The 12,075-nt window shown below is 33.3% G+C and overlaps 1 protein-coding gene across 2 annotated transcripts in view; it reads right to left on the bottom strand.

Annotated features, from left to right (window-relative positions):
- Positions 1–12,075, bottom strand: part of SMCHD1 (structural maintenance of chromosomes flexible hinge domain containing 1) — a 148,007-nt gene that overhangs the window by 98,209 nt on the left and 37,723 nt on the right. The window contains exons 8-13 of one of the 2 annotated variants that reach the window (XM_082698930.1): positions 8,267–8,433; positions 5,169–5,259; positions 4,259–4,469; positions 2,073–2,193; positions 1,804–1,987; positions 310–504 (exon numbers count right to left, since the gene is read on the bottom strand). In XM_082698930.1, coding sequence (XP_082555056.1) covers positions 310–504; positions 1,804–1,987; positions 2,073–2,193; positions 4,259–4,469; positions 5,169–5,259; positions 8,267–8,433 — 969 coding nt within the window. The remainder of the gene's footprint in view (positions 1–309; positions 505–1,803; positions 1,988–2,072; positions 2,194–4,258; positions 4,470–5,168; positions 5,260–8,266; positions 8,434–12,075) is intronic. The other variant, XM_082698931.1, reaches the window with a different exon arrangement.

The following is a 12,075-nucleotide window of genomic DNA, read 5'->3' as shown; positions in this document are numbered from 1 at the left end:
AGTGGGTTAAAGCCTCTGCTTTTTGCTCAGGTCATGATCCCAGGGTCCCGGGATTGAGCCCCGCATCAGGCTCTCTGCTCAGCAGGGAGCCTGCTTTCCTTCCTCTCTCTCTGCCTGCCTCTCTGCCTACTTGTGATCTCTGTCTGTCAAATAAATTAAAAAAAAAAAAAATCAGTTTGACCTTTTCATTCTTTCCCAGCTCCTGAGGAATCAAATACATGCATTATTTTGTTGTTAAATTCTAATACTAAATAATAATTTAGTTTTAAATTCTATTAAAAATTGAATCTAGAAATAAGTTAAACCTACCAGCTGTCCTGCTTTGTATATTTTTCCATCCCATTCTATTGCTGAGTATGTTGCCCAGGGGCCCTGCTTTTTAGAAGGAAGATCAGGACGTGTAATTACTCCTTTAAAAGATGTAAATTTTATTTGTTTGTCATACTTTTCATGACAGTCCTTCAGCCATAAAGCAAATTCTCTGTCAATTTTCATTCGCTGCTCCTGTAAAAAATTTATTTAATGTTCTATGAAATATAGCTACTAGTAAACAAATATAACTGCAAACACTGTCATTCATTCCTTTTTTCCTCCCACATATCCCACCCTCAGAAAACCTAAAAAAAATTAAAACATGTTCCTGGAGTTTTTTCCCATATAATTTTAGATTTCTAACAGAAGCATTGCTAAGAAAGAAAATTTTTGCTATCATCTTTGGAACCAAGGTCTCAATGGTTACTACCAATAACAAAGATTTCCTTCCCTTGTATAAATGCTAGAATAAACCAAAAATGATGAACACTGGCTGCCTAGGAGAACGAGAACTAGCTGGCTGGCTATGGGAAAGTGATAAGCGGAAGGCTCCTTGCTGTGAACCATACACATTCTCAACAAAGTGATAAAAATCTCTTTCCATTTATCAAGTACGAATATACATATATATAGTAAGCATATACAGTATATCTATAGTATGAAAATATCACTGGGGGAATGACTAGGGAGAAAAAAGCCTAAAAATCTTCTTATGAGGATGATAATGAAAAGAAAGTTGAGAAACACTACTGTACAAAACACATTTTTCCTTTTAGTTACATATTTTATATACGTATTGCCTATTCAAGAAAGTTAAAACATGAAATGAGAATGAAGTATTTTCTAATAATACTTAAGAAAATGTGTTATTTCTTACTGTTCTTTGCCCTGTTGGGAAATAAGAGATTTATACTTAAGCATTAGCCATTTAATGCCTGTCTTTCAAAGAATTAGTAAGGAAGAAAATCTTCACACTACATGCTTTCATGGAAGATAATACATAAAGTTAAATTTATTTCTTCTTATATACCTTACTCTATTAATATATCATTTCCAAATAAAAATGGGACAAGATTAAAAATTATTTCACCTTAAATTTTTGTGACTTATAGTTGGAAAACCAGTATCTTAATCATTAAAAAATTAAGCCTACCAAATTTTTATACTGCACTTTAATATATAGCTCTTGTAGTATATAATATTGTTCTCATACGCTTTCATCAAATTCACATGCTTCTGTAGCTTCTACTCACTGTCAAGGTCTTGATATTAAGATCTAAATAAAGATCTTTACATTTTATCCAAACACACTCTAATCAGTTTGAAATTTTTAAGTAATGTCAACACATAAACGCTCATGAAAAAAATTCATATATTTTTCGATTTAATAAAAAGCATGTAAATTATCAGTACAAATCTATAAATTGTGACTTTCACTGTACCTAAAATAGAACATATGCAAATATTCAAGATTGATATTTAAAATCATACCTGTCCATTTAAAATCCTTGTAAAAAGCGTGTTCTTATCTTTCAATTTTAGCTCAAGATCCATAAAAGTCAGTTTATTTGTGCTGACCTGGAATTTGTCATTAGTGAATAATGCACCAGATATTCTATTATAACATTCAATTGGTGAAAGCCCTCTCTTCTTTGGAGGAGTACACCAGTCAAAGCTTGAACAGAACAAAATATTAATATTATAATTGGTAAAAATTAGATTTATAAAACAATGTAATTTCAGCAAAAATCAAAACTTACTCTTCAACAGATGTATATGGTATTAGCCGTCCATTCCAAAAACATTCAAAAATAGGCCTTTTCCCTCTTGCTGCTTTCTCAAGTATGAAACAATCATCATCATCATCTTCATCTTTTAATTCTAAAGCAAAGGCATGAGTGGAGCAAACTGTTTATTGCTATAAATTTATGCAATTTTTTACCACTGAGTAACTAACTTCTTTAAATGAAATATTAAAGTTGCTTCAGAGAACCTGTATCGAAAGCTCATAAGATCTCTCACACTGCTTACTGTCTATAAAACTTAATGACAGCTTTACTCTTAGTTTGCCCTCACACAGGCAGATTTCCAAAGTGGTTCCACATTACCAGTGGGTGTCTCTGATTTACGTCAATATATAGTTACTTATATACTTATCAATCTGTGTTAGGGATACTACACTAGCTGCTGAGCCTGCAAACTTTAAAATCTATTTATAGAGTAAAAGGATCACACATGCAGAGATTATACCCTATAGCAGAAGCCCTCTTCCCTAAAAATACAGAGGTTTGAATCCTGTATTTCAAATAAGAAGTTTCATAATTCTGTCAGAACTAGTATGTTCACATAACAATCACTGGGAAATCTAGTGTCTAGTAGCAACAACTTTGCCTAGTATGAACAAATCAATCAATACTAAATTTAATTTTATTTTAAATACTAACTTCTCAAGCATCAGATTCAGGTGATACACAGCTAGAATTACTATGTTAAAAAGCATCAAACACATAATTAGCACAACTGCCTATAACATTTTTATGTTTCTTACCAAAACATCTTTATATACTCAAATAAGGATCAAACACTATGACCCTGAAACAGTCAGGTATTAGCTATTTTGGCTTTAAGGCACCCACCCAAAATAAACCCTTCTTCCCCCCTAAAAACATAAAGAAGTTCCTTTCTATCAAACCAAATCACTTTGCTTTTAGAGAATCCCTCTGGATCAATCAACCGATTGGTTCTTATTTTAAGATCCCATTTGAAGAACTTTTTGTCTACAGCATACAAAAATTACAAATGTCAAATTAAAAAGGGCTCAGCAAAATCATGGGAGGTAGAGCCACTGAGTAATAACTTACTCAATAATGCTGGGCACTATTCTAAGGATCTGCATTGGTGGTTTCTTACCTAACATTCACAACACCTCAACAAGGAAATAAACTACATCCCATTTCACAGATCGAAATATGGTGATAAGGAGTAGTTTGTCAAAGTTTACACAACAGAAAGAGGCAAAGATGGGATTCAAATTAGGAAATCTGGTTCCAGAACACACAAGACTAAAAATACACTAAGCAAGTATTCTGAATGAGAAAGTTTTATATTATTAATCTATGAATTCAATGCAATTTCAGTAATTCCACTAGGATTTTTCAAAGGGAATATAATTAGTAATTCCAAAATTTATCCAGAAGAGCAAAAGATTAAGAATTTTTTCAAAAAAGAATAATGAGTTTCCTATCCTACAGCTATCAATACATGGTATAAAACTACAAGAGTATCATTACTCACATATATAAACATAAAACACATTAATAACTTAAAGAATCCAGATCTATGTACTTATAGGAACTTATTATTATTATGAAAATAATATTTCAAACCATTTAAAAAACAGTAACATTCAGTAACTGGTGCTAGGAAACCAAGTACTCACATGTAAAATATTAAGTCAAAGCCCTACCTTTTCATATATGCAAAAAAAATGAGATTATAAATGCATTAAAAATTTAAGGATAAAATGGTTAAAAAATAAAACTACAGGATTGTTTTATAACCTGAAGTGTTAAGAAGGCTTTCCACAGCAAGACAAAATTAGAAAGAATAAAGAAAAACCTGGCATGATTAAGTTCAAAGCTTCTTTATAAATATCCACAAAGATAATGGGAAGACAATGTGGGGAACATTTAGGATTAATATGCAGTACATAGCTTAGAAATCCATGTGAAAAGAACATATGCTCTTTAAAGCCAATGCTTTTTTTATTCATCTGGAAGTGAATACACAAAAAAATCAAGAAGCATAAAAATTATAAACACCTAAGATACACAAAAGGAACAAAGTTTAATTTAATCTAGCCTTAACAGCCCAACTAATAATTAATTGTTAAAAAATCCTAAATCACAACTTCACATTTTGTAGCTAAGATAACAAATTAACATACTTGACGGAAAGCATGGATCATCGGGGTAAGTTTCTCTATCATATAAGAAAGGGTGATATCGAATAATCCCTTCCACTACACCATCTCCTTCAACATGAGCCTTGAACTCAAAACTATCAGATGCTGTGTTTATATACAACGTCTGCATGTCATCTTCTATTTCCCTTAGGTTGACAATCTTAGGTGCCTTCCCCTTTTCAAACATAGAAATCTAAAATAAAAATAAAACAAAAATAATTAAATTCTATGGTGAATTCACTTTTGTTCTCAACTATGATCCAACAACAGAATAGGCAAAAACTTGGATTTATACAAGTAATCATGTAGCTTAATTATATATATATATTTATATATGGGTTAAATAACCAGTAAGTAGCATCTCTCAATAAGGAATATAATATATTACTAAAAAAACAGAATGTAAGCAAAAAAAGAGCAAAGCAGAGCTGATGAAGAGATACTAAGAGGTACATTTTAAGTTTCATGCTTGAGGTAGGAAGTGGGACAAGGATAATGTGAAATTCTTTCCAGTGTGTGGGAAAGGATATTGAGAACCCAATATTCAAATGTTCTGTGCTTCTAAATCTTACTTCATTGTCATAAGACTTCTATGAACAAAGAGAAACATTTATACCCTTTTTCTCCCTGCTTTGAGACATGCTGTTCAGCAACTACTCATATCTCTACAGAAGACAGAGGAAAAAGAGAAATCAAACACTATAGTAAATAAAGGTTCAAAACCCAAATACATCTAGCAATGACCTCGTCACTTAAATATCAAATTGCCAAAGTACTTTCGAGAAACACAGGGAAAGAGAGGTGATCTAACTGATTTTCCTTATCCAGAGTCACTTGGAACTGGAACAGATACTCATAATCTGTAATATTCTAAGAAAGATTTTTATCTTACTTCAATATCAATGTTGTTGAAAGGTCCAACTTCTTTTGATGTACGTTTTTCATTTCCTTTTGGGCCATGAATATAGTAATGATAAATATGCCTAAAATACAGAAAAATAACTTTATACTTTTAATTTAATTTAATTTATAAAAATTACAGTTCTTATAATAATCCACAAAAAAATATTTTATAACTACTATTTGGTAGGTACTAAGCTATACTAAGCATTTATTTTTAGGGTGGGGCATGCAGGAGGAAAAGCGGAGAAGGAGAGAGAATATTTCAAACCTGACATGGGGCCTGATCTCATAACCCTTAGATCATGACCAAGTGGAAATCAAGAGACAGATGCTTAACTGACTGAGCCATCCAGGCGCCCCTATGTTAAGCATTCTTCTTCTTTTTTTTTTTTAATACTAAGCATTCTTAAATACAGTATCCTATTTAATGGTAAAAATAATCCTAAGATGGAGGTATTATTACACCTCATTTTATGGATACAGAAATTGAGATGCAAGGGGTTTATATACTTTACCTAAGGTTACAGAACTACAATTTAAAAGGTGGACTACAGTCCAAGCCTTTCCAACGTAAAAAGCCCACAAAGTGTATACCTTCCAAAAGTATAGTTTACCAAAAAAATGAAAACCAGAAGGCAAAAGACTATAATATAATTTACTTATCAGGAATTCTAGAAAGGATTTAAGTATCAGGGAGTACGCAGGATTAGGTAATCTTTAAATTATCTTCTCAATATGAGTATCATCCTGTAACACTCTTCCCTCCTTTCCTATAGCATCAAGACAATCTCACTCCAACATTCCCACCAAAATCGGTGATTTTTTGAAGGGATAATGTTGAATTTATTAGCCTTAATAAACTCAACATTATCCCTTCAAAAATCACTAATTCAGAATGTTTTAAAAGATATTTTGGTGAGATTATTCATGGCTAAAACATATTACATCTATCATTACTCTTCAAACAGGAATTTGCAAAATTCCTTTGTATGAATTTTAATTTTAAAAAATTATCCTAGCTACTCTTTAAAACACTGAGATAAAAGGAAATCAGTGGAAACCTTCAGGTCTTTCTTCATGCACCTCAAAAGTGTTAACATCATTATCAACAGTAAGGTTAAAATAACACATTCAGAAAGAGTGCTGTAATTAGCTTAACAGATAGGTTTCAAAGAATGGTTAAAATAATAGGTTATTATTTGTTGAGCAAGATTATATTCTAATTATGTGTTATGTACACTGAGTTCCTTTAGTTAAAAGAAATAATTACAAAATAGCTAATGAAATATGGATTTAGAGAATAAAAATTCCCAAGTCCTATTTAAAATTCTTGGATTACAGTCAATAAATATCAATATTCCACAAGAGAAAAGGTAAAATAAATAAAAATATTTTCCAGATGCCTGGGTGGTTCAGTCAGTTAAATGTCTACCTTCAGCTCAGACATGATTCTAGTGTCCTGAGATCAAGTCCTACACGGGGCTTCCTGCTCAGTGGGGAGTCTGCTTCTCCCTATACCCTTCCCTTGCTTGTGCTCTCTCTCTCTCTCACACTCTCTCTCAAATAAGTAAATAAAATCTTAAAAATAAAAAAATAAAAATAAAATAATTTTCCCATTAAAGAAAAAATTTAAACTATTAGTAGGCATTTATGTATAAAATAATCTTAAAAGATAAAATAAAATAATCTTAAGCGTAATCACCTTTTGAATAAATGTGAAAAAACACTTTTTTTTTAAAGATTTTATTTATTTATTTGACAGAGAGAAATCACAAGTAGATGGAGAGGCAGGCAGAGAGAGAGAGAGAGAGAGAGAGGGAAGCAGGCTCCCTGCCGAGCAGAGAGCCCGATGCGGGACTCGATCCCAGGACCCTGAGATCATGACCTGAGCCGAAGGCAGCAGCTTAACCCACTGAGCCACCCAGGCGCCCCGTGAAAAAACACTTTTAAAAAATGGGGTGGGGGGCACGTGGCTGGCTCAGCTGGTGGAGCATGCAACTCCCGATCCCAGGGTTTTGAGTTGGAGCCCCATGTTGGGTGTAGAGAGTATTTAAAAGTAAAATCTTTAAAAAAAATTTAAAAAGAAAAAAGTGAATTACGTGCAGATGTACCCATTTCTGCAAGACTCAGTAATGTGGACTAATGCAAATTACTGAAGCAATCCACTAAATGATACTTACTATTTAACTACGGGAAAAAACTAAGAACCATTAAATATTCTGATGATTTGTTCTAATGGAATATGTTATACTCTCTAAAAGTTTTCCTGGAATAGATATCCAAAGATTTATTTTCAGTACTATTAATACATTTGCATACATTATTTTAACAGACTTCACGCATTCATTTGATTAACATTTACTGAGCATCTACTATTTAACAGGTAACACTAGGGATATAGCAGTGCATTAAAAAAAGTGCATAAAATTCCATTCCAATGGGGGAAGGCAGGAAAAAAATGAAAATACATGGTATGGAAGATTATGATAGGTGCTATAAAGACGACACAAAAGGGGAATATGAACATGATGGTGCTGAATTTGATACATTCTGAAGTTTATTTATTTTTTTAAAGATTTTATTTATTTATTTGACAGAGAGAGAGAGATCACTGAAGTTTATTTTAAATTTTATCATAGGTCTTATAAGCCTGCCCCTCAAATGATTATCAATATGTTACAGGTACTCAATAAATACTTACAGAACAGAGAACTGTTTAAAAAAATTTTTTTTAATTTAATTTATTTATTTGACAGAGAGAGATAGATCACAAGTAGGCAGAGAGGCAGGCAGAGAGAGAGGAGGAAGCAGGCTCCCCGCTGAGCAGAGAGCCCAATGTGGGCCTCGATCCCAGGACCCTGAGACCATGACCAGAGCTGAAAGGCAGAGGCCTAACCCACTGAGCCATGCAGGCACCCCAGAGAACTGTTTTAATGCCATCATTAGAGTACTGGAGTACTGGTTACTGCAAGGAAGGGAAGGAAATGAGACAGAAGCAGAGCACACAGCCAAGAAGTTTCAATGTATCTCTAATATTTTCCGTCTTAAAAAGAATACATAGCAACATGTCCTGAATCAAGTACTTACGCTAACTGTCTTGTCCAAAGAAGGAAATAATTTTTCAAGTACTGTATGTGTTCTGGTTGTACTCCTGTGATAACCACAGCAGTAAAGCTATCTTTTTCCTTCTCCTCTAAGATAAGATGATGTAGAAATCTTTCATCATCATTTGTAATGTGAACAGAATCAGATGGCTAGGAGAGTGAATATAAATACAACAAATTAAATACACTTAATGTAATATACAAATAACATTTACATTAATTCTAATATGATTCACTTAGTTTCATAAATGGGCTTCAAAAAACTTTTGAAGGAAAACAGCCCAAAACAAATCAGCTGAGTATGTAGCAATGCTGTTAGAACAGGATATTTTAACACAGACTGCTAAACTGGCATACATACAGGAGCACCCTATTACCACAATGCTGATTAAATCAATTTTAGACTCATAAAAGGTAAAAATGTATTTGTGTGTATGTGTGTATACTGAGTTTAAAAATGCTGAAAAAAAACGGAAGATACTTACTTACCCTAGGATGGAATGAGTCCTTACTTGGTATACCTAACACTTAACTTGGTAGGGACAAATAAATGCCCAGCCCTCCATGCTCAAGAAAACTGGGATGTAGGCTGAAACCAGCTGGCTTAGCCCAAAGGCACTGTGTTTAAAAGGGAATAAAATAATCCTGTACCCTAGTCCACTTTCAGAGACTTTAGCTTGCTTAGAAGGGAAGTGGGGAGGGGAAAGAGTAAGGAGTGTTTGTGGATAAGAATTATGAATGTCTTGATTTTTACTCTAAGACTTTATGTGTTAAAATTACATGCATATATACATACTACGTATATTGCTATATACATAAAGCTTTTAATGATACACACTGAACTATTATATCTAGGAAGCTGGCTGATTTTTTTAAAAATAAGCACATATTACCACTTCCTAAAAATAAAAACAAACCCTCCAAAACCATTCCAATGCATCCCTATACACTAATATTACAGCTACAACATATAGTATACAAGTAATATTTTATATACTCTGAGAGCTAGTGGATTAGCTTGAGTTTACTAGTGATGTAGGTTCATTACCAAATATTTATTGAACACTTCCAAGTTCTATGACTCAACATGGACACAAGGAAGATAAGAATTAGACTAGTGCCCTCCCTCCCTACAAATTCTGATAGATGAAAAACAAATGATTACAAAACAACGTGCCGTTATAAAGATATGAACCAAGAGCTACAGAGTTAAGAGTTAAGAGGGTAATGTTTACCCAGAACATGAATAGAACATTCTAGCCCAATGAGAACATGAAAGATTTGAGAGTATAAAGCAAACAAGGTAGTTTAAAGTATATGATAAATACATGATGAAAGAGGAGACTGGAAAGGCTGAATCAAGCAGTGACAATGGATGGAAGAGAGGGCAGATGAAAAACTATGTTAAAAGACAGAACAGAATGGTGAATGATTAACAGGATTATAATTACTAACTACTTGGTCAGGGGATGCTGTTAATTGCAAAGAGTAGTTGGGGAAAAAGCGAGAAAGGAGGAGGAACAGAAAAGGTTGGTAGATAATATTTTATTTCAGATGTACCAAAAGTGAGATATTCATGGAACATCTAGAGAAAGGCATCTAACTGAAATGGGAAATGAGTACCCCAGACATGATCAGTTGGTATTCAGCATCCATTCATCCCACCTTTTATAGTCCCTTCCTGGACTACAGAGACTGGAAAGCCAAACTCCCTTTTCAGACTTTTCAGACTCCCTTACATTTTAAGTTGTGGGGCACATTAGGTTTCACCAATTAGATGTAGCAGCCAAAACTTTAGAAGAGGAAAATGAGACAAAGGCCATTTCCTGATATTTCTTTAATGTTTTCTGTTATTACACCAGGTACTGAACAACTGATATCCAGGTTCCAGCTTCAAGCGTTAGCATTGATAAAGCAACTATTATAGCCAAAAGGTCTGTGTTTTGGTGTTAGAAGAACTGCACCAGCAAGACCTTTCCAACTCCTGGATCACAGATAAGGCAGGATGTTTCTAAGTTCCTGAGCCAGTGGTGGTCCTCCAGCTACATGACTGTAGCAGATGTTGCAGCATCCCTTGAAAGTCAATTCAGAGTGTCCCATTATCCTTCTCTAAGGCAGAGCATTCCTAGCCCTTTGAATAATTATGCAAGCATCTAATTCCCTTTTCTAAATCTTTTCTGTTTGAAGTGTCTAGAATGATTTTTCCTCGATGGAGTCCAGCCTGATTCAGTGACTCAATCTTAAAAGCCTTGACAAGAAATACAGTTCGGAGAATTGCTGGCGTTAAGCAGCATGTATACTGCCCCTAGAAAAAGCAAGACTCCTGGTTGTAAATCAAGAGCCACCAACTCTATACACAAGACTGTTTATAAGAGCTGGAGAAGCCAAAAAGTAGGCTGGAAAAGACTGGCCAGGGGAAAAAAAAGGACCAGGGGCTTATTAGTAGTACCCATGAGATGTTTGTTGGCACAAATTAAGCACAAATTACAGGCAAAAATGGCAGAAGTGATGACCCAAGAGATATTAGTTCTACCCAAGGTGTATCACACCTGTACGGTTTTGAAAATCACTTAAATTATTTCCTATTTTTCACCTGTTTTGACATGGCAAATATTTCCACAAATATACCTTAAAGGTTTTCGTGGTGGTAACATAAGATGACAAAGATGGAATACTATTATGTAAATATAATAAGATGTGTAAATTGTAATAAATGCAACAAATATAAAAAGGAAAAAAGTTGGATGAGCAAAATGAAGAACTCTTCTGGACAGAGGAGAATGTTAAGTTATATAGAAAAAAGTGGCTTATAAATATAAGAAAAGAATTCAGTCCACTTAATAAAGAAAAAGTATTATTTTCACCTGTCAAATTGCCAGCATTTTGCTACTCCCCTCCACTCCTTTTTTAAAAACAAGGAAATTATCAGATAGGCACTTCCACATACTATTTTCAGGAGTGTATCTGATTTGGGTTTAACCTTTTAGAAAAGCAATTTATAATCTACACCATGAACATTTAAGAAGTTCAAATTCATTGTCACTCTATTAAAATTATAATCTGTATGAAGATAAAACTTATTTGGACAAAATGTTATGCAAGGACATTCATGGACATTCATGGTGTCCTTATTTATAATTATAATAGAATATTTATAATTATAATAGAATTTATAAATAGAATATTTATAATTATAATAGAATCCTTTAAGTTAAATGCTTAACAGAATAAATTACAATACAGACAAATACTATGAACCTAGGAAAAGAGTGTGTGTATAAAAATATTTCATAAAATGAAGAAATACCCAAAATGTTAAAGAAATGTGGACTCCAAAAGGTAAATATTTTTTAAAAGTAAGTATATGAAAGAGATTAAGAGTACACTTTTCTCTCCCACCCCCAACTCAAGATGCCAATAAGGAGGTTTTATTTTAATTTCAATGTTACAGTGTTACATTAGTTTCAGGTAAATACTTATCTTGATGAGCACTCAGTAATATATGGAATTGTTTAGTCACTATATTGTACACCTGAAACTAATATATAACATTGTATGTTAACAACACTGGATTTAAAATTTAAAATTAAAAAAAAAAAAAAAAAAAAAAAACCCTGTGAGCCAAAACAAACTGAGGGTTGCTGGGGGGAGGGGGTTTGGGAGAAGGGGGTGGTATTATGGACATTGGGGAGGGTATGTGTTTTGGTGAATGCTGTGAAGTGTGTAAACCTGGTGATTCACAGACCTGTACCCCTGGGGATAAAAATATATGTTTATAAAAAATAAAAAATT

Source organism: Mustela nivalis (assembly GCF_964662115.1).
Source record: "Mustela nivalis genome assembly, chromosome: 14".
NCBI classification, from domain to species: domain Eukaryota; kingdom Metazoa; phylum Chordata; class Mammalia; order Carnivora; family Mustelidae; genus Mustela; species Mustela nivalis.
The sequence above is the reverse complement of the archived record's forward strand: the minus strand, read 5'-3'. Positions and strand labels throughout refer to the sequence as shown.